The sequence below is a fragment of the Corvus kubaryi genome, unplaced genomic scaffold, assembly GCF_017639235.1.
Source record: "Corvus kubaryi isolate FWS band 111438036 unplaced genomic scaffold, C.kubaryi_AGA036_p1.0 split3-73, whole genome shotgun sequence".
NCBI classification, from domain to species: Eukaryota; Metazoa; Chordata; class Aves; order Passeriformes; family Corvidae; genus Corvus; species Corvus kubaryi.
Window position 1 is genome coordinate 27,856,583 of NW_024582091.1, and position 23,413 is coordinate 27,879,995.

The 23,413-nt window shown below is 39.3% G+C and overlaps 1 protein-coding gene across 3 annotated transcripts in view; it reads right to left on the reverse strand.

The window, feature by feature from the left end:
- Positions 1 to 23,413, reverse strand: part of HS3ST5 (heparan sulfate-glucosamine 3-sulfotransferase 5) — a 193,443-nt gene that overhangs the window by 2,265 nt on the left and 167,765 nt on the right. For all 3 annotated transcript variants that reach the window (XM_042016973.1, XM_042016971.1, XM_042016972.1), the window contains exon 3: positions 5,162 to 5,300. In XM_042016973.1, the coding sequence (XP_041872907.1) occupies positions 5,162 to 5,268 (107 nt within the window). In that variant the 5' untranslated portion in view covers positions 5,269 to 5,300. The remainder of the gene's footprint in view (positions 1 to 5,161; positions 5,301 to 23,413) is intronic.

Genomic DNA, 23,413 nt, shown 5'->3' on the forward strand with positions numbered 1-23,413 from the left:
ATTGACACGAGATGAACTACATGAGTATTAAAATAAGATGTGATAAGAAATTAGAGGTGTATTTTGAATAAAAAATTACATGTGTATTCTGATTAAAAAATTACTTATTCCTTCTTTTGCTTCCTTCTTTTTTCTTTTATTTTCTTTTTCTTCCTTTCTTATTTTCTCTACCCTTTTCTGGGATATGCTACCAGCATTGATGAGTCCTGAAGACTTCACAATAACACTACAAAATCGTGCTGATGGAGCTCGCTTGACAGCAATCGTGAGTCACAGGATGGTGTAAGAGACGGTCCGAAGATCCCTCATCTGCCTCACGATCATCGCCGAGGACAGACTGAACACAGTCTGGCCTGGCCTGGCTGAGGTGGGATGTCTGTCAAGTGTTGCCTGCGGGTGTGCCCACTGGGAACTGGTACGCATTCCTGAGGAAATTAGTGCAGGTCGTAATGGACTGCGCTGTTCTTGCTGCCCAGGTGGGAAGGACTGCGCTGAAGCAAAAAGGAATGACCTGTCCTGTACCTGTTTTCCCAAAGCAACGGGCCCCATAACAATGGCTGTAGATTTCTCCCACCTCTTGGCCAGCTGCCCCTCGCTTCTGAAAAGGACTATAAAGGGACTTTCTGAAATAACTGAGCTCGAGATCTCCCCACGGAAAGAAGACGGATCTATTGGCAGCAGACCACGAGGACTTCATCTCCTCTGTTGGTAGCTATTGCCCCCCTTTTTCTTCCTCTCTACTCTTTTACTTTGTGTTTCTTTCTCTCTTTCTCTCCTCTATTGCATTACTGTGTTGTGGGCACTTAATAAAGGTGCACTGTTATGATTAAAACTGAAATCTCTTTTGTCCTTTTACACTCTGAGATCTATAAAATGAACCATCATGATCCCCGCTCGTATTAGCGGATTGTGACATTAAACATTTTAAATTAATAACTCATTATTTTGTGATGGGTTTGGCAGTTTTTATCGCATTCTAAGATGAATTATATTTGGTCAGTTTGACCTGAAAATCCAGTTCATTTAAGTAATCTCTTTCCCACACTTTTCCTATTCCAGCCTGAAGTCTTTCTTCTGCTTTCCATTGTGTTGATCCAGAGATGATTTTTTGAGTGAAGAACAAAAGGAATGAAAACCAGCTTTCTAGGCATCACCTTTCAATATTTCTCCTCCTCTTTGCAATATGTCCAGTGTTTTCTCTGCCAGTCAGAACCAGAAAGTCCAAGGTTCTAATTCAGATAAGATTAGCAAGGTAGAAAAAGAATGGCAAGAAGAGTTTTTAAAAATACATTTATTGCATCATTACATCAATGATTTCCTTATAATCAATTTTGTATCCTCCCACCGAACCTCGTTTTGTGCCTTATTATTTCTTCTTTCGCAACCCCCTTTTTCTACAATTCTTTTATATTCAGCTACAATTATTTCCCTTCTTTTCCACTTCTCTACTTCTTTGTTCTTTTATCTGATGCCACTGGATCCAATAAGTGGTTCAGTAAGAAAAATGTTAAAACTTTGCTCCTACAGAACCTTGAATAAACTCTCATCTCCACTCTCAAATCAGCACTTTGGACATTATACAGGCCAATATTTCACTGAAGATTAAATTGGTGTGTGCAGAGAGCTTCCAAGGTCCTAAAAAATATTATTACTAATTTTGTGGAGCTGTGCTCTCCAAAATTAAGGATATGTAAGAACAAAGGTTGCCTAGGCAATTTTAGTGTGAGCTTACTGTGCACATATATTATGATACAGTTCTTAAATTACACGGCCGCATGCTATTATTTTTCACAGGACCCCTGCCTTAGCCAGTATACCAGATGGGCAATGCTCATTAATAGCTGTTTAGGTATTCAGTATTTATTCTGGTTTCTCAGCATGTGGTCCCTCATTCATTTACTGTATATTATTCAAACCCCACTTTCAGGACATAATTATTTATTTCTTTGTGGGTTTTCCATCCATCACTGCTTGTTGGGGTCTCTAATTTGACACTGATGTTAGGACAATGGATGGTTGGGACAGAGTAAGTTTGATCCCCCTGGCTGACCTGCTAGCTGTTTCCTTGATTATCCAGATGCTGAGAGATATTACCTGTCCAGACAGAGCCAAAGAAACAATCCATATGACACTGCTTAGTTCAAATGAGCTCTAGCTAAGTCCTGAAGACTAATTAGAAAGTGTGATGAGAAATGGGTTCCTGTTATTTCTGTTCTCAAGTTTCTAGCTTCTTCCATCCCTTTGCTCTCTGCCATCTGAATAAGCCTGACTTGGTGGCAAAGACTGAATCATTGAAATGCTGATGCAAGCCTGCTCATATTAGGAAAAAAAAAAAAGGAAGAAATGTCTTAACACTGCTATAACTTGTGGTGTGGCTGGTGAGAGTCTTAATGTAACAGCAAGGTGGCAGTTAAAAGCATAGGAAACAGAAGCTGCAATTGCTGTCTCTGTTCTCTTCTCTCTCCTTCTGTGTATTTGTTATTTGTTTTCAAGCAATGAGGATTCCACAACAGCAGTTCCAGACCCATCTCAACTAATTTTATCTCTTGCTCAAAAAGACAGCTAGCACTGCCTTCAGTGTAACACAACAGCTTGTCAAACAGGGTGGTTTCCTTTAAAAGTAAATAAATACTCAAGATATCCTCTAGCCTAAGGGAAAAGATTGGATGTTGTTAGAAGTTCGTCCTCAGCCTGTAGATTTCAGGTTTTTTTCTACTCTTTCCCCCTGCTTCTACTCTCTCTAAACAATAAAAAAGTAACTTTTAAAAAAGCTTGGCAGTGGTGGGTAAAAGGCAGATCCTCATAGTTTAATCCTAGATGTAACTATTTACTCTTATGTTGCAACATGCTAATATTCTTTATTGTCAGTTATTTTCCCATTAAATAACAATTCTTTGCTAAGACAGAGTATATGGCACTTATTATATGACTGAGTTGCTCTCCCAAAACAGGTAATTTCTCAATTAAAACTCCACAATTACTCTTGAGAAAACATGCCATAAAACAATTCATCTCTGGGAACTGTATTTCTGAAAAATTTCAAAACAGCTGAAGTAGGTCTGGGCAATCTTAATGAGCTGTCTCTCCAGATCCAGAATACTTGCTAATTTTCTTCCACAGCAGCAAAAGATTATAAGTCTGGTTCCAGCAGGAGTAGTTTGTAGCATGGAAATCAGGTGTGGAGACTCCTGGTAATGCTCCTGGTACTGAGTCAGGTAACTCAAAGACTAATCCAGATATTCTCAAAATTGCCACAGAATCTATTTGAGATTCCACATGTGAAGCAGATCCATGCACTCAGGAGCTGAAGGAAGGTGGCCTCCCCTGGAGGGAAGGGCTCATGCTATCAGACTTTATGACTCAATGAATCAGATAAGCTAGTGGTAATTTCCCTTTGGGCCTAGGAAAACTCAAGACACTGCCATTGGGGAGCCTAATCTGAGGCTATTAAACATGAGCCATCCCCAGCTCTCTTGTTCAAATTAAATCAGCATAAATTAAGCATAAGTGAATCTGGATTTCTTCCTGAACAATTAGTTATTCCAAAGTCTGTTGAAGCCTCTCAGCATCCTTTTACTGACAGATTCAACAACAATGAGGCAGAAGAATATTTCTAGTTAATTCATCTGTGTCTTGTCCTTTCTGGTACCTCTTTCTCTCTTTATTTCATAACAAGTCCATACACAGGACTTTTTAGCAGTGTGGTATGCTTCACACTGGGTAAAGCAAGAGAACAAAACTGAATTTTACTGCCATTGGCAACACTATGTATGAAACCAGCAGAATTCACTGCCACAGGAGGTCAACGAGTCAAATACTGTGGCGAGATAATTTTATAGCCATCAGTAAATTCTGTAGATGTGCAAGCATAGATAATAGCAGAAGGTTAATTAGATTTCATGCCTCCTGGCATAAAATATACTTTTGCAGGGACCAGTAAGGATTTCTGCCTCCATTTACAGAATCACATTAGTTTCACTGAAGTTTCTACTTCTGAAGTATCAGACATGATTTGAACACCAGGGGAAAGAAGATATAAGTTCCAGGGCTTAATTTGTAATGCACTTCATCCTAGCTGAGTGCATGGTCTCCTTCTTCTTCTGGAGTGGACTTGAGGAGTTGAAGAAGGCACCCAGTGACCAGTGATGGAGCCCACCATTACCTAGCAATGGACAGTAGGTCTTCACTTTCCAAGCACTGTATAGTCACACAGCATTGTGTTACAATTTTGAAATCAACAAATACATTGCATAATTTAAAAGAAGGACATGAATATACCATTAAAACTTGCAAGTGTCTACCAGCTTCTGGAAATCTTATAGTCTTTTTTTCATTCATTCTTTTGAAACAGCTTTTTTTTTTATTTTTTTATTTTTTTTTTGTGTTGTGCCTTTGTGGAGCAGCTTCCACAGCAATCCCAGGCCATTTCAAAGCTGACAGAAACAGCAGTGTCAGTGCAGGTAGCACTACTGTAGCACTGTCAAAAACTGGTCAAAACTCAGCCTGGTCAGAAGTGCCAAATGCTCTTTGATTTTCTCTGCTGTACTTTCTGCCACTCTCCAGGAAATCATTTACAGAGAAAACCCACTTATTTAGCACATTTGGCTACAGAAAATACCAGCTAATTAACATAGTTAAAATTCTCAAACCCTGAAGCAATCTTTCAAATGAAATAGTATTCAAAACTTGACGAGCTGCTCTGCAGGCTCATACTTTATTTTAACTACCACTGTAGCACATTAATTGCTTGCTCACAAATTCAGAAAAGGAGATGTATAAATACATCATAACTGTTTTGCTGAAACTAGAGGTCAACACAGATGTACACAGGCAAAATGAGCTACTGTAATGACGTTTTTACTGGATGCTGGTTTATTTCTTCACGGAAAACAAATGTCAGTGTGCTCAGAATACAAATGGACACACAGAAGAACTTTGACAGAGATGACTGTGACTGTTTTCCTACTCTCTTCTCCAAAGGGTAGGAATAAGTAATGAAAACCACTATTAAAATGGCAGTCTTTCTGTCTTTCTATATGTGAGTAGACACTAAAAAAAACAAAACCAAAAACCAAAGAATTAAAGAAATCAGACCCTTGAAGCAAAGACTCAGACAATCTTAGCCCATTGTAAATAAGAGAGTAGCTACTTCATGACTTACCTATCCAAACTCCCAACTCTGGCAACTAGATATAGGAGACTTCCAATAGCAAGGCTGCCTAGCACAAAGAGCTTCTGTCTCAGCAACGCCTGCTGTTTGAATAGCATGGCCCTCCATCAATCTTCAGGACTTCTTCAGTCTGCAGAAACAAGAACACATAAAACACTCACCAGAAAGCAATATGCAGGGTAATGTTTAATCAGGTGTTGCAGCTGATTAAGCCACACTTGCAAAATTTTTGCAAAACTGAAAAATAAGTAGTTAAAGTTCTTTTGTTTGCTACTGTTTTTCTGTCCCACATGGCAATGTATCTGGGGTAGGATAGTAATTTTGGAAGTGACAGTTCAGCTGCACCCACCATTGCCAAGGCTGCTGGATAGCCAAAATGTAGGTCTTGTAGAAGCTCATATTGTAATAGGACACCTTGTTAGGTAAATATGTTTAGATTTTAAGCCTTTCGGAATCAGACAGAGCTAGATTTCAACAGAGGTTTAAGTGCTCTGATGTCAAGTAAGGCAGCAATAACCAGGAGCTAGACTTGCAGGTCCTGTGTACAGTTTATGGAGGCACGTTTACTGTGTCTCTATGATTATTAGAGTGCATGCTGGAGAGAAATCTAAAAAAGATGTCCTGATCCATGCCAGCAAGTATTTATGACAGACCTGAGAAGCAGGTATCTGGGGTGGGCACAATAATGATTTTTTTGCATCAGTGTATTCTATAAGCTGTGTCTGTGCTGGGCATCAGCTTAGTCTGTTCTCTGGAGAACCACTTAAGCTCCTCACCTGCCTGACACCAGCCTTGATTGTCACCTCAAGAACTGATGGGACACAAACTGTCATCCTTGAAACAAGCGTGCCTACATCCCCAGTTTTTAGCAATACCAAGGCATATATTTAAATTTCTTTTTCTGATGTTCTCCAGAGACCTTATAAATCCCATAAATGAACATTGCTTCAAATACTATAGTTATGAGGCAGACAGAAGTAAATACATGACCTTATGCCAAGAGAATTTAACCAGGAGGTTCCTAGGGAAGGTGGAAGCGAATGCTGAGTAAAACTGTTTGTCTTTAGTTTGACCCTTCCTCAGACATTACATTTGTGTCTGGACTACAGATCGCTTTAGGAGACTCAGAGCTGGATTTCTAATACATTCTTACATGAACTGAGAAGCAAGATCAGTCCCTGCTTTCAGAGCACAATCAAAGATTACATGGTTCTCCATTCTGTACCAGTTTTGAACTTTCTTGTAGATATAAGGAGAAATAAGTTCCAGTCCTTTCACCGGCTCAGGATAAGTAAAGCCATACCGTCTACACTAAAAGAATGCTTTCATCACCAAACGGATCCTCTTGATACAAAAATCATAAATATAAAGTGTAATTGCCTGAACTACTGATCCAGAGTCTCACTCCCTCTATCAAGGAATGTTTACTCGATTATGGAGTAGTTTGAACAACTTTTTTTCCTAAATTTTGGCTGCAATTATTTTGAACAATTTTTGATGTCAAGTTTCTTATGTTTAACTACAGCAAAGCTTCTTTTGCAGCACATTTTATTCTTTTTCAGCCTTAGGATTTACATCAAGCAAGACTGGGATAGATTATTTATAAGCATGTATCTATATACAGAGGCAGAATTGTTGGGAGAGTGAAAGGTTTGACTGGCCACTGCTAACAGAGACTACAAATATTTCTTTGTCCTGCCCACGCTGTTAAACTTTTGGCCCAGAAAGCTCTCTTAAGAATCCAGGATGCAGTCAGGGAGATAATACAAGCTGGAAACCATTCCCAGCAGGCAGCACTCATGTAACCTGCCTGCCCCAGTGCTGACTGGGTTTAAAGGCGCAGATGCAGGACACTCCATACTGGTTTTCTTCAAGCATTGTTGAATAGCCATTCTGAAGCACATTTATTTTACTGCTGTAGAGAAAGCCTTTCTAATTTCAGCCCACCATCTCTTGATAAAAGAGCCATGCAGTGCTGAAGGTCTGAGTCTGACTTGGTCTCTAAAACACTTCCGGTACGATAATAATAGTAGTAACTCCTTATACAGCCAGGTCATAGCTCAGGATAACCTATCATACAGGATAACTTTTCACACAATATATATTGCTTTTTACACAGATAAGGGCAACTCTATAATAAGAATTCTTAGATAAGATCTTTATTGCAACAAGAATAATATAAAGCACAGAGTAAAAGGAGTTTGCAATGTAAATAGAGACAGAAGAAGTATAACTATCCTTTAAAAAATAAATGAGGAGAGGAAGTACAGAGAGATTAAGTGATTTGCTCAAGGTCACAGAGAAAACCTGTAGCACCAGTGAGATTCAGTCTGAAATAATTCCTTTCTAGAGCTTTAATTACATGATAAACTTTTGCCTTTTTGCAATATACTTTTCTTTTTCCATAAAAATCATGAATAAATGAGGAATTCTCTACATTGAGCAAGGCAGAAAAGATGTAGCCAAAGGTGAAATATTAAGAAAAATGCACAGGTATTATATCTCTGTGTTGATATGTTACTGTCAACTACTCTTTTAACTATTTGATTAAAAAGGATGAAAGAGAAGGACATGATGATGGTGATGATAATGATGATGATTAAAAGAGATGAAAGGGAAGGACGTGAAGATGATGACGATAAATTTTCATAGGTTCCAAGTTTTAAATCTTTCAGTTTTTCTCCGTCTAAATGAAAGTTTCACTTCAATGCTACAACAATTGGTTCTGAACTTCATCTCTCAGAAAACATATACATATGCAGCCCTCTACACTTGAAACTAAAGTGCTTTCCATGTGTTCTCCTTTACACGGGCTCTTGGACCCACTTCATATCTGCCTGCAAGCCTTAGTGAGGCTGTGGAGGTCATCAGGCCAAAACAAAATCAAATTAATGACAAGCTGTTTCCTGAAATACATTCCACAAGGCCTCCTGACCTCAGTATTAATGTTTGAAATGAGACTCAGTACAAAAACACCAACCAACCAAACCACAAAACAAACACAAACCAAGCAAATCAACCAATCAAAAAAAAGCCCAAACCCAAACCAGTTCCAGTTTTATGTGTGGGTGTACCTAAGTACAGAAAACTTTCCACAGAATGTCAAGTATTAAGTATACACTAGAAATGTAAGGATGACATTATTTATTTGTTTGTTTCATTTTTGTTCTCACTTTTAGGATCTAATTTAACGGCCATGAAGGAGTTTTATTCCAGAGAGGTGGTCTCAATAACACTTTCCCTGGATTCTAATATTTTCCTGGAAAAAAATGTGAAGAAATAATATCTTGACTCCAGAAAAGGCTACATCTTGCAATGGATGTATTGAGATAGCTCTATGTGCCAGAGGAGAGGACCGAAAAAACATTTCTATTTAAGACACAGGGTTAGTGCAAACAGAATGTGATTAAGGTGAAGGTCCCTAAGGCAAAAATGTTGCTGGAGACTAACATGGCAAAACTTAAATGAAATGGAAAGAAGAAATGAAAAGGAAGTAATTAAAATTCTGGGACATAAGGTGCACAAAGTTTTCTGTAAGGAACATATACTTTTAAACTTAACAAGAAGCTGGAAGACAAGATAAAATGAAATCCAAAGTGACAAGATTTTTAGCAGTTATTTGAGGAAAATAAGGATGTTTTAATTTTTTTTTTCTGTCTTTTAGGGACAAGAGCTGAACTGGCACAAAACCTGCCGACCAGTAGGAGGAGGGTTGGGATAAAGCCGCAGGCAGAACTTTCCCAATTGCTGAATGCTGAATGTGGAACCTCCCACCAAAAGAGATGACAGCACACTGCTGCAGAGCTCCAGCAGGCTTACATCAGGAATATCTGTCTTGGACAATTTAGTTAAATATGCATACAGGAGAGCTTGTTCCTGGCTATCCAAGAGAGTCACAATGCACAAAGAGCAATACAAATAATTGAATGTATGATTTCTAGAAATGTGTGCAACATCATGTATGTTTAAAAAAATGTAATTTGTGTAAATTAAATGTAAAATGTGCTTTGTGATTTCAGATGTACATCTGATCTGAATTGTTAGACTGACATGGTACAGTTCAAAAAAGAAGCATGAGAAAGTAACCTTACCAGTGTATTGATGTGAATGCCTCATTTAACCCCTTTCTCTGCATTCCCATCTTTGCTGGTGAGAGGATTAGGGTTATTGAGTGAATTGCCAAGAGAAGACAGTACAACTGTGTAGAATTCTGATGATAACACCAACTGAAAAGTAGATGGATTGTTCCTGACAAGATGAAGGGATTATGGATAAAGGTAGATAGTGGGTATGCTGGACAAATAATGTAAATTGTTTGTGAACTGTTGTAAAGGTTAGTTTTTGGTTCAAGTTAGGTCAAAGTCAAATGAGTAGGAGAAAACAGAAAAAGAAGCATACTAATAATGATGGCATTACTGATAAAAATCTGAATTATGCAGAAGCACAGAAAAGAGAATCTGCTGCTATAATCACTTATTCCAAATAAACAGACAATGAAACAAGAAGATTGCCAGGAACTTGTTTGAAAATGCTCAAAGGGAAATTTTTGATCACATGAAGCAGAGATGAGAAGATGCTATAGATAAATGAATAGCATGTGGTTGATTATGGAGGGAAGCATAAGAAACAACAACAATATCCTTTCCTTGGAAAACAGGCTGAAGAGACACAGTCCTGATAGAGTGATGTGATTAATCAAAATGAAGTACAAAACAAAGGAAATATGCACAAAGGAGGATGGGAAAAGAATAAATAGGAGGTGGTTTTTATTAGTAGAATTTATCATTTGACATGTTTCTTTTTTTATTTTTCACACCAGCAGGGGTCATCTGTTGACCAACAAATATTTGTTGTCATACACTGCAGAAAAATCTTTGAGTTTATGCGGGATTTAAATACAGTGATAGAAAACAAGTCAGGGAACTTATCACTGGGCACATTTGTGTTATGTCTCTTGAATGGTAACTACAGTTTCTTCCATTTTTCACTGTCACTAAAATTCATACATATCAAGCAATTAAGACTTTTTCTGGGCAATGAAATCACATGGTATTTGGGCAAGGAGGGAATCTATCCCCAAAATTGTGTGCATTCTCATCAGTTCATGATCTTAGTCATGGTCTGCCTGGAATATCCAGTCATGCTACTGCTCCTGCTTCTCCTCCAGGTCCTCCGCACTCCATTTTTTCTGTCTCACCGCTGAGGAAGGCCTGGGCTAGTGGCAAGGAAAAGATAGAGTGCTGCTGTACTTTTTCCCCAGCAGCCTGTGCTTCAGTGGCTTCCTTAATTGCAACAGTACTATTGCACCACATGAACTGTATTAAAGAAATAGAATGATCATGATAAAGCATAACATGATTTTTCACTAGAGAGAGGATTTTTCATTCCTAATAGCATTGAATGGTCTAAGAAGAGACAAAATTCTTCTCTTTTTTGACACAGTAAAATGAAATGGGTAATGGGAACTGAAAGATTTGAAAATAACATCTTTTTTAGGGAATGGTAAAGTGCTGACCCTGCAGAAAAGGAACTTGGATTTTTTTAAAATTATTTTCCATAATGATTCATATTTCAATATAAAAAAGAAATTTAATTCTTATGAGTAATCACAGTTTTCAATTTTTTTCTCTATAGCATAAGACTGAGATGGGATGAAATAAGATTAATGCATGACACTTGTTCAATTCAGGTTTCAAAGGAAGAAAAGAAGGAAATATAACATGGAACAAGTTCACAGATTCATGTAAGTGGTCCTGTGTACCAGACATGTCATTTTCTCCTCATGCCACATATCGACTGAAAGAGTGGAGAAGAAAATGTCAGCAAAGCTGACGGAAAACAATAAATAATGCAGGTAAACTCAAACATAAAGATTTCCTATAGTGTTATACCACAGCTGTGACAATAACCTAAAAATACTCTGGTTTTTTGCCTGCTATTGTAGAGTTTTGAGATTTAGGACTACTTTTAACCTGCCCTTGAAGCCAGTTCTTTGTAAAGAAGTCGTAAAAGTCTTTCTCCAGAAAAGCTGCTAGACTCTGAGACCACCCACAAAATCAGCATCTGTATGTGGATGCCAGGTAAGAAAACATATGTTCATTTTTCAGAAGTTACCACTCAATCAGTGCTGAAAGAGTATTTGTGACTCATAATCTCCCATTGGAACTGGCTTGGGTGTATAGCCAGATACCTGTGTTCTCTCGAGTCTATAGAGTGGTAATGACCATTTATTTAGTCCACTGCCCACAGGACATTTCACTCCAGACACACTAAAGACTCATCTGCCCATAATTGTGCTATCTCTAGGAAGCTGCTGTGTCAAGTGACAACAGTACAGAAGGCCACAACCAGCTCTTTATCACATTCCGTTCTCAGCCTGACCCTTTTTTAATTTTTTTTGCTTCTCACTGAAAGACACAGAGCAATATGGTGTTGGGGAGAGAGAAACAACTCAAAAGCTTGCTATTGACTTTGTAGTGCCCTGTGCCAAACAGATCTGCTGCCAGATTGTCAGAGTCGTTAGGAATCTCGGGTGCTGTGGTGCCCTTGAGGTCTCAGACACATCTGCTTAGGAAAACTGCCTTATTGCATCTGAGCTGGCAAGGCAGGCGGCCACGTTCTGCGGAATGATGACTGGGTTGCCATGATCCAGGCTTAGCTACAGCACTCCAGGAACATTTCCAAGCATATAGACCTTAATAGGACTACATTAGTCTAAAATACAGATGCCTGTCTCCTTGCCAGCATCCTGAGTATATTACCCTGCACTGCTCTTCATAGAGCATCAGATTAATCTGATAGGGTTGGCCCTTTTCTGTGGATTAATGGTATTTCCCCAGCTACTTCCCTCCTTTTCTTCTGAAATGATCACCTTCTTGATATTATCACCTTCCTTGTCTGCTCCATTTCTCAAGAATGGTGGAGCTGGTGACACTAAGACAGAAAACCTGTGGAAATGCAACTCTGGTTGTAGAGAGATTAAAATAGATACTAATTTAAGAGTCTTCAAAAGACAATACCAGCCTTGTTTCTTCAAGCTGGCACTACAATAACTGCAACCAAAAATAGTAATAATACAGGAAAAAGAAAGTTGAGGAACAAAATTCAGTGAAATGGAAGAGAGGGAAACAATGACTGCAAAAGTCAAAAGAGAAATCATAAAGGGAGTCCAACAGCAGGATCGTGTTAGGAATAAGCAGTTTGTTTTTCAGCTCTGGGAAAGACTTAGCGAAGAAGATTATGAATCTTCTGAGCAAAAGGTAAGCAGGTAGATATCCAGAGTTTTCTTCTTTTGTCCTTCATTTAGGGCCCAGTCTTTGTCATGAACAGTTTCACTGTGTTGAGCAGGGTAAGAAGGCAGAGTGATATTGCTTAATATGATTTAGTGTGAAATAAAATTACCTTTTTTCACATACTAGTAATTTTTAAATGTTCTTCTCCACTACTTAGAATCATGTCCACAGACTATTGCTCCTTTTTTTTCTTGGAAAAACTATCCTTTCTCAAATAATATCATGTCTGAAATAAGACATATGAAAGGCTGTTTGGAGGTTCCTTAATTAATTGAAACTGGCACATAATTTAAATTAAATTTCTCTTAGATATTAGGCAAAATCTATGTGGCCTTCTGCAGCTGCTTGCAGCTCTGTTTTCTTGTGACTTCCCTTCAGAAAAGTAGAAAAACTGAATTAAATGCAGAATGTTACTAGGAGTCAAAAGCATTAACAAGAAAATGAACAGCAAAAACTTAGAGCTGCAAGTATATTTTGATGGTACTCTGCATTTACAGCAAATCTATCTGACTAGATTTTTGCTCCTGGTTTTTACTCCCCACTGAGAAAAAACACCATTGTATGGGAGCACCCCCCCATCCCTCTGTGCAGCTCTCTCTTGCCCTACATATCTTTATATAGTACACTTACTCATCTCTTTTCTCTTATCCAAACTCACATTCTAAACTATCCCGTTGCTGCTGAATAGACATCACACTGTTAATATGGAGCACCTACATTTGTTCTGATCAGTAGCATCTCTTTCTTTTACTCAGACCTTGAATCTGAAATGTGATCAGCTCAGACTGCTCTCTGTTATCTTGTATGCAGGCTAAATTTCATAACTTCTTTATCATAAATGCCCCAAAGATTCAGTCTGTTCCACACCTGTGTAAGTCTAACATTTTCCCATGTGTTCCCTTCACCACTTTATCCCAACTACTGCAGTGGTCTTTTCTCTGCCCTTGACCAAAACAATTGCGCTTCATTTGTATCCATTCTGAACGATGCTGCAAAGGGCAGTCTTCCAGTCCAGCTCTCTGAATACACCACTTCTGTCTAGGCACAATGTTGCCACCTTCCTATTTTCTCTGTCACACCTTTCTGTATATTTCTGTGTCTGCATATCCCATGGGGATTCTGCTGGGAGAACACGGAGAAACGGAATTTAAGAACTTGGCCCCAGAGACCTTTAAGTTATTTCTTAGAATGCAAAATCTCAGTGCTTCCACTGTAAGTCCTGGCCAAGACACTTCCTTTAGAAGTGCTGCCTATTTTAATGTGGAAATCTAAGTGAAAACATTAATGACAGCTTAGACAAGAACTTGTTAGTGTGCCTCAGTGAGAGAGGCAGACCTATTAACAGCTTCCTCTGAAAATGAAAGAGCTGGGATTTTCTGCTGTGCACGTGTTCTAAAGGCCGACATTACACTGGTGTATTGACCTGAGTGACAGCTCACAGCCCCCATTTGGGTGGAAAAGAAAGGGGAAACAAGGAGACACAGCTGTTACAGTGTTATGGTGTTACAGAGCTGCCCAGTGCTGGAGAGGTCCCCATAAATGAGCTGCCTGGTCACTAAGCATTCCTCTTGTCCTGGCACAGCCCATTCATTCACCCTGCTCCCCCTGGGCAGCCTGAGCTGTAGAAATAACTGCTGTCTTGGGTCTGTGTTCACTCACTTACATGTACCCAGACTGGCAAATATGCCTGCTTCATGGTTTTAAATTCTAAAAAAAAGGAACATAAAAAGCCAACTGAAACATCTTTGCATGTGTTTTACTGGTAGGTCTCTGAGTCAAGCAAATGCCAGCAGAGAGGTGTGTGTTCCTGATCCTTGCTGGCAGACACACCTGGAAAATTACTGAAGGGCTGCTCCTCTGCTGGCATGAGATGCCTCCTCTCTCTGTCTCTTTCTGAGCAACTTTTTAGAGAATGCTTTTTAGTGTACTATTCATGGTCCTCATACTGATTTCATGCTAATGCAGCTTGATTGGCTTGGTGAACTTAATCTAACGTGGGCTCCATTGAATAGGCTCTAATCCTTTCTCTGTGGGCACTTGTGACTTAGGATCACTTTTCTGGAGATGTACTTTTTAAAATTAATTTAAACTTTTTTCCCTGACCTATCACAATGACAGTAACCTCGTGGACTGGCCATATTTATGGATATAAACGTATTTTGCCTGCATGGTAAGATATGCTAGAAATGCTGCCACTAGAAGACGCTGTCGCTTGTTTCCCATACAGTTACTGGTGATTCAGTGAAAGAGACAGAGACATGGATCTAACTAGATGGAAAACTCATGTAGTTTATCCAGGAACTTGAAACAACTGGCCTATGCAGTTAACGTTTGTTATGGTCATTAGTTAAGGTATTCTTGTTCTGGCTTTTGTCCTGAAGCTCATTTACAGAACCTACAACCTGATACCTTTGAGGATCAAGGGCTGGCTGCAGCCCCAACCCCAACTATTTAGTCCAAATATGGAAAACTGTAAAATATGCTGCACAATTCAAAATGTCTTGGTTGGGTGACAATTAAACACAGAATATACCAGAATTTTGTTTAATTGTCTGTGAAACATACAAAACACTTCCCTGTGCTCTAGAATACCTTGTATTTAAAGCAACTGCCATATAAGTACACAATAAAGTTGAACTAGTCCTGTTTGTCCATGAAAACATAGGTCCTACAGGGTCCTGCTTACAAATTGTATAGCTATCAGAGTGAGTGACATCTTATGAATGTCTCAACAGATGGAAGAGTTGATCTAATAATGAAGAAAACAATACTCACAAATAATTTATTTGTCATTTGGTGGAAGAAAAGCAGAGTGAATAATTTATTTGGTCAATATTATTCAATCATCAATAGAACTGGTAGAATAATTTATAAATTTACTTATGAATAATTTATTCATCAATTGATGGCAGGAGGAAATTAATGAAGTAAAAAATATTCAGATAACACTCAACAGGCTATCAGAGGCAGGCAGTACAGGCAGGGAGGAACTGGGAGTACGGATCCCTTCTGTCAGACTCAGAGCACGGGGGATCATCAAAGGGCAGCTGCCCCTCAGTCGCTTCTGTAGCTTGCTGATAGTAGTGACCTTCTTTCTCGTTTACCCACGCAGGACAACAGATCTGCAGAGGTGCCCTGAGAGCACTGTGTGGTTTCTTTAGGTCTTTGATGATGGTGGGAAGCTGTGTGGAAATTTCTGCTCTGGTGTTCCACCGGCTTCTGCTGTGGCGGCTCAGGCCAGACGCTGCTTGCTCTGACATATGGCAGCAGAGGCTGGGGGCCCTCTCAGCCTCCCAGTAGCTCAAATCTTGTCATGCAGCTGAGAAATGTGATGGGCTCTGCTTGTGTACTCAGAGTAAGAGACAGAGGGTTTCACTCAGGAAGCCACAGGACACTGTTCTCTGTTTTTAGTCAAAAAATTAAAACTCCAAGGCATTTTATAGAAAAAAATCTTGGTTGTGTAACTGAACTGTGTTGTGCCAGAAAATACGTTACAAATTGCTGACATACAGAGTTGAAAATAACCCTTTTGCTCACCATGTCTCTTTAGAATACAACTTCACATGGCTGCGACCATCAAAATAATTTCAAGGCAAATCTTATCTGAATGTAATTTTTAGATTTCTTTAACTTAGAAACATCTTTCCAATGTGGCTGTGGGTGGGGGAGGTTTCATTCTATATAATTCATCCAGAAACACCTCACTACCTTCCGATAGCATTCACTAGTTTGCTCTGAGTTTGCTCTGCTGTCATTGAATAAATCCCTTAGAAATCCAGTCTGAACATTAACCAACAGCCACGACAGAATAATTTTAATACAAATCATCTGGAAGTGGCTTTTGTTGTGTTATAATCTCACATTGAAATAGCTTTCATAAAAATATAAATATAAAGTAGACATAAGGAAGTAGAAGGTTTTTTTTTCTGTTTTCAATGTGCTAAGTTTAATGGCAGATATATATGCAGTTTGGGATGAGAGCAGATGCCCTTTATGAATAGACTAAGTGGAGGAATCAGCTGGTTTATGTTCTCCTCTCAACTCTCACCAGGATTTTTCCACTCTGTTCCTTTGTTAGCTATAAACTGTAAGCACTGAAAATCAAAAAATGAGGGAAAGTTTATGAATTATACACAGTCACAGAGTTTATTAGTGCTCCGTGCTCATTCTCTTGGGAGACACAGAAGGAAGAGCTTTGAGCAATTTCCAAATTTTCAAATGTGTTCTCCATGTCTTTATCTCATTTAGTTTTTGATATGGTGCATAAATTATTTATTGGGACTACCATTATTTTGTTAGCTTGTGTTGTCCTCTGGCGCCATATCTGCACAATGATATTCATTTTGCATTTGCAATGACTAAACTTAAAAGAAATCAGTTCATTCTTCCTTTATTCAGCTCTCATTCTGCAAAATGATGTGGGAAGGACTGAGATGTGGACAGAATTTCATTTTGACCTTGAATCCAAATTACTGTTTTCATCCTGCCATTTCACAAGAAGTTGTAAATAAAGTTAATTTAAGAAATATTTCTGTTTTCCTCTCTGTCTCTCTGTCTCTCTCTCTCTCTTGTGGAAGAAGGAATAGGAGATAAATTCTTCCACATCATAAATTCACCAGGAAGATTTCCCTTTAACAATATATACAGGTAGCTTTACACATAAAAGAATGTGATAATGGACTGGAGCCAGATCATAGCTTAGTCTGATGGAAAACTTTATCCTCACTGTTCGATACAAAGCAGACTCAATTACACCGGTTCAAAATAATTTTACCTCTGCTGGAAAGAACCACTGCTGTGCACCCCTTTCCTGCCCCTCCTCAGGGCTCTGTGACTGAAGTCCTCTAGCAAAAAAAAGGAAGGTGTTCTAGTGGGAGTGGGCTTGTGGTCATTTCTGTCCAGCTGTGGCTCACCTTATGCAAAGACGACCTGGTGATATCTGGTTAATAGTCCCAGTCTGTGAGGTGGTAACCACACTGAACAGCTGGCTGGGAGACACTGTGATGGAGCTGCCTTTGCTTCAGGGCAGTGGCACATCCCCACCTGAGGCCCCTGTCAGGATGGAGGATGGATGACTGTGCCACAACTCCTTCCCCTGTGCTGACAGCCACTCAGGCAAAAAATTTTTTCCAGCCCTCTCTGCAACAGGCTCCATTTTCTGCAAATCCAAGATCACAGCCTAGAATAAGGAAACAACATCACAGCATTACCTAAAATTATTTTGCTAGTGTCAGCTATGGATTAATTCACTGATTTTTTTCAAATTTCTGTCCTATCTGCAGGTTCACTTTAATCCTTCAGTCTTTGAGGATGCTTCTCTCATGACGCTATAAACATTCCTGCTGCTAACTAGCCACCTTATTTTTTTCTAACTATATTTGTGGGGTTTGTGTGCATTAATATACTAATGTCTTGTATTATTTTCTTGAGCAATTCTCATTCTTGAGAATGGCAGGCACTTTTACTCTTTTGTGTTTGATTAAACTTAATGCATTTAGTAGTTCTGTGGTACAGATCACAACTGAGAATCCAAGCAGGTGTGATGATGTCCGTGTCCATGTTATTATCAACAGAACCAGACTTCTAGAGAGTGCAGAATGAGATAAAGCACCTCTTACCTCCAAGTTAATGGTCCTAATGCTGTCTATTTAATAGCTGCCTAACAGATTGTGGTTGTAGACATGTCTTTATGTTGTATTAGGTGACATAATGAAGTCACTAAATTCTGTTTTATAAAACACATATATGTAGTAGGTAAAAAAGGCACCATGGAGTTGAAATTTAATATATGCAGAGAACCTTGTTTTCCACTGTCACACATGCTTCCGTCCTTCCCCTTTGTGTTGGTAGAAGTATTTTTTTTGCCTCTGACAGGTGATGTTTCAGTGCCCTCCCCAGCTAAACCTACCTGCAGAAAACAGGCCAAAATAGTATCAGCAGCAGCAGGTTTATCAAACTACCCCATATCATTCTCATGGTCCTGCTGTAATTCCTGGAGCAAGGCATTTAGGCAAGTACAGGTGTCCTGCTGATTCCCTGCTATGGGGTGGCTGCTCCCTGCTGCTCTCTCCTTCTACCCAGTTTCCTGCTGATAGGAAGCCTGTCCTGTAGAGCAGGTGTGAGACTCCTGCCCAATCCACCCACATTCCTGGGCTACCAGGGACAAGCCATACAGCTGGTAAGACTCAGTGAGAGGACATTTCCCTGCACCTGCCCACCTTGAGGGCCTGTGCTATCTATATATGAAGGTCGTGGATTTGTGCATGGACCCTTAGGCTAGTACTGCAAAAAAACTGGCACTAAGCATCATTCTGGCAAGTTTACCCCAAAAGGTGCCATTCCACATCAGTTGACACAGTGCCCATCTTCAGGCTGTATTCACACTGCTGTGTGAATAACAGGGAAGACTAAAAAGAAACAGGCACTCCGTGTACATTCTCAGTCCTCATCCTAAATGCTCACAGCTCTGTTGGAGAAACCATATACATGAATGTGTTTGTACCTTTTGATGCATCAGGCAAAAAAAAAAAAAAAAAAAAATCTCTTTTATCTCTAGGAATGCTAACAGTTTCTGTCCATCTATGAACATAACAAATACTTGCTTTGAAATTAAGTCTGTGAGCTGAATATTAATGAAATACTAAAAAATGGCTAGCATTTAGTCTGCAGTGTAAATGTGAAACAAAGAAAAATTAAACCATCCCCCCAGTGAGAGACTTCTCTGCACAGGGCCAAGCATCCTACTCCTTCCAAGGTCACTGAAGGGGCCAGCCCTGGCACATGGAGCCTCTGTAAATGTTCTATCTGCTATTGCAGTCTCTGTAAAGATATAAATGTTACACAGCAAGGACAGCTGCTGGCCTTATCCCTTGAACATACAGGAGATAATGCAATTGAGTTTGCTCTTGGCCAAGGAAGGTCTGGCTCAATGCTTTAGATAGAAATGTGGATGAGAGGTTTGACACCAATTTAACACCTAGAATTCTAGAGTAGGCTCTAGCCTCTATCTTGCTGCATTCCTACAGATTTCCCTGCAGTGCCCCAGCGTCCAAGCCTTGATGGCTGCAATGCTGTGAGAATGCTGCAGCCTCTCCTGCTTATAAATGTCTCTCAGGTTGCAACTTTGAAAAGACAAACTCATTCCACTGACAACTTCTTCCTTTGTTCAGGATTACCATTTTCTTCCACCAAAGCCTTCCCTTGCCAGTCAACAGGAGTAATGGAGCTGAGACCTCTGCTGTGACTCACAGTGCTTTAAGCTGTACCAAATATCTGCCTTATAGGAAGGCAGATCTGTTTCAAATTCCCATAGAAGAACAATACTATTATTATTGCTAATTAATAGTAGGCAAGGACACAAACCCATTCCAGATCAAATTAAGTTCCAATCAAAAAAGTCAGCTGTGATTTCTAATTGATTGCATTTTAAAACCAATCAGTCGGGTTGTGTACGTTTTTTTCACAAGATTCAACAGCTTACTAGTGCTTGTCTTTTTAGGGGGACTGAAATTCAAGCAGGACTGTGCAGCTTTCTTTTTTTTAAATGGCATTGACTTTTTAAATAGAAGATCCATTTTAATTAAAATTTTACAGTGAGGTTTGTCAAGATCATGTTCCTCTGGAAGTTTATTATGAAACTATGTGGAAAAAAGATGCTCTATGTGCTTACTCTCTCCCAAAAGGCCAGATGGAGTTAAAATGAACCTCTGCGCCTGCTAGCATATACAGACCCCATGGGCCTCCTAAATTCCTGCTCAGCCAAGGCTGCTTCACACCGAGAAAAGAAAATACCATCACCTCTCTTCATAATGGCAGATTAAGTTTTCCCTGGTTCCCCCTCTTTGAGAATCAGGCTCCAACATAACATTTATGGGTGCTAAAGAGCCAAGAGGGTTGGTGAAGTTTTAAAGCAATAACATCCGCACTCCAGTCAAATGGGGCATGATACAGTTGAGTTTTTTCATTCCCATCCCTTCTGTGTGTTATATTAATAGTTTAATTTAGTGCTTCTGGCTTTCCTCTTGCCCATCTTTCAGAGAATTGTTGAATAGCTGTTATCTGCAATTGGCTATGAACAATCAGAATTAGGAGGAGGGACAGTCTATGGAGCACCTTGATTCAGACTGTGACATTTAAACTCTTGGGAAGTTACAATAGTGTAACTAATGATATTGGAGTTAAATCTTTGATGCTACAGGGGAAAGCTGTTAGAAAAGTCTAAGTCTCCAAATTCCTGGGCTCTGGGTAGATCATGACTGCATTTCAAAAGGAGGTTAGTAAGGAAAGAATGTAATGTGGACTAAGCACTCTGTACTATGAAGGATGAATGAAGGAATCCCAAATGATAACGATCATGGATCAATGGAAGTCAATACAATGTGACATACAAAAGCCATGCAGGTAAACATGTCACTGAGTGAACCTTTGGAAAAACAGGTCAATATTGAGTCAATATTTCATCTATATGGAATAACCATAAAAATGATGGGGTTCAGTATCAGAATACAAAAATTTTGGTTAAAGACACATTATATTAGTAAAGAAACCCCAAACAAACAAGTCTACATTTCACTGAGACTGAAAAATCACATTTATGTCTTGGGCAGAACCAATATCAAACCCTTTGGGACTTGAATGGAAAGAGTGTCTTATACTGGTGTGTACAATAACAGAGAGGTCACATTACCTGGGACCCGGGACAGATGTCCCTGTCTACAATGTACATTATTTTTTCCTATCATTATTTTTCATGTTGCCAAAGCACAGTTAAAGCTGCTGGAGAATCAATGTATATGTCCTTCTTGTTATTTCCTTTTAAATAGGAGGAAGGGCAGAAACTGGCTGTGTTGTGTTATGTTCCAGTGTTCCTAACCAGCTGACCTGTCTCTGCTGTGAGTTGAAGGCCATGCTCCTGAGGGACACTACAGTACAGACATTCTGTAACTTCAGTGCTTCAGTGTAGCTCCGAGACTGACCCTCCACAATGTGATTTTCCTCTCTGAAGAGCATACTTGTCAGTCAATAATTGCTCTTCTCAATCCTTTCTTTTAGGAGAAGTGGAAAACTCATTATATTCTTCTTGCACTCTCTATGTTTTCTTTAACTAAATTATATTCGCCACTCTAAAAGACCTATTGATTAATTTAATAGATCTTTTGCTCCTTCTGCAGATTAACACCTTACTTTTTATCTTACTTTTTTGCATTCTTCACTTCAGTCTATTTAAGCACTCTGAAAGCTTTATAGCATTTTTTAAACTCTTCATTCTTTTGTCCCTTATGTATCACCCTGGGCAGGGGTGAAATCACACAAGCACTCAGCAACTACCAGCCACAAACAAGCCCCTTTCCCCCCTAGAGGGGTGTCTGATGCAAAGATGACAAGTGCCAAAAGCTCTTGTCACTCAGAAAACTGACATCAGGATCCCTGGGCTAAAAGTTTGACTCCAAACCCCAATGGGGCTGAATAGGAATACATAAAATTTTCCTTTCTTCTTTAGCAGAAAAAATTCTGACTCCGCTTAGCTCTCATCTCTGCTTTGGCTATAGCCTTGGGAAGTCAGTCTGGGCGTGAAGCTGCAACAAAACCTGAGGACTTTCAGCAGAGGCAAGAGGAAGACAACTAATATATGAGAGTGATAATGTGTTGAGTGCAGTGTTGGGGTAGGAAAAGCAGGATGCAGTGCATAACGATACAAGTATCACCTCAGTCAGTGACCTTAATGTCAAAAGCCTCACCAAACAATTTCACAGAGACAGAAATCTTGCTTCAGGGCCACATTCTGGAAAGTCACTTTGCTCCAGATATTAGTCTTAAACCATGACCTCTCAGTGTGCGCTCTTCCCATTGAGCTGAATATTTAAGCTTTCTCACAAATTTCCCATCTGCATAGAGCAATTTGTTTGTTGATGCATAGACATGATTGACATAATTCGACAATCTGGCTTATTAGCTCTCTTTGTAACTATGTAAAACACTGACAATGATTATCCCAGTTGACTGAGGACATGCTTCCTGTGACACCGTAAACAAATGTAGCAAAGGAGGCTTTTTTCCAAATGATTGCTCCAACCCCCTAATGAGACAGCTAACTTATTTCATCAGGGTTGCACTACACCAAGTGTCTTAATGAATCCCCAAGCCACAGAGCTCCGTTTCCTGAGCCTGAGGTACAGCAGCTAGAATTGTATGCCTATGAACTTTTCTCCTGTCTTCAGCTGCATGCTGCATTATAACGGACCTATTTATTATACTGCCTGCAAAAAGACATTTATTTGAAAAAAAAAAAGTATTTCGGAGACTTAGTTTCAAAACCTACCAAACTCCTTAGAGGAGTGCTTCTTCCTATAAATCACTGCCTCTTAATGGAAAGAACATGATGAAAGAATGAGTAATGGTAGGTAAAAAAAATAAGGATAAATCAACCTGATCATTAACCTGCTCAAACAGTAAATTCTCTGTGCTCTGAAGGCCAGGATTTAAGACAGTTCCTCTAAATCAAAGGATTCTTATGAATCCTGTTCTGCAGCTCCCTTCTATAAGTTATGTTTGTGTAGTCAATGACCATGTGTAGGGGATGTTTCTCAGGTGTTCATAAATATCAGCACTGATTTATTTGGAGAAAATAACACATGGTGTTCCCAGGGAAAAAATCATTACTTTAGTTTTGGTGCATCTAATTACAATAAGTCTATCATACTCACAATCTCCCCTAACTATCCAGGGAATTGACGGAGTTTAACAATGAAGAAGAGAGTGCTCCAGTGTCCAATTAAGATTTTCTTTGAGGATTAATAAATCATGTCTCATCAGCCCCACTGACCCAGAGGTATTAATCTTCACCTTATCACTCTAATCCTAAAGCAAAATTCTGCAGATCAAGAGTAGCAGAATGGTTAAGTTAATTGTTCCATTAGGCTGATGAAGTCTTTATACCCATATCCAATAATAC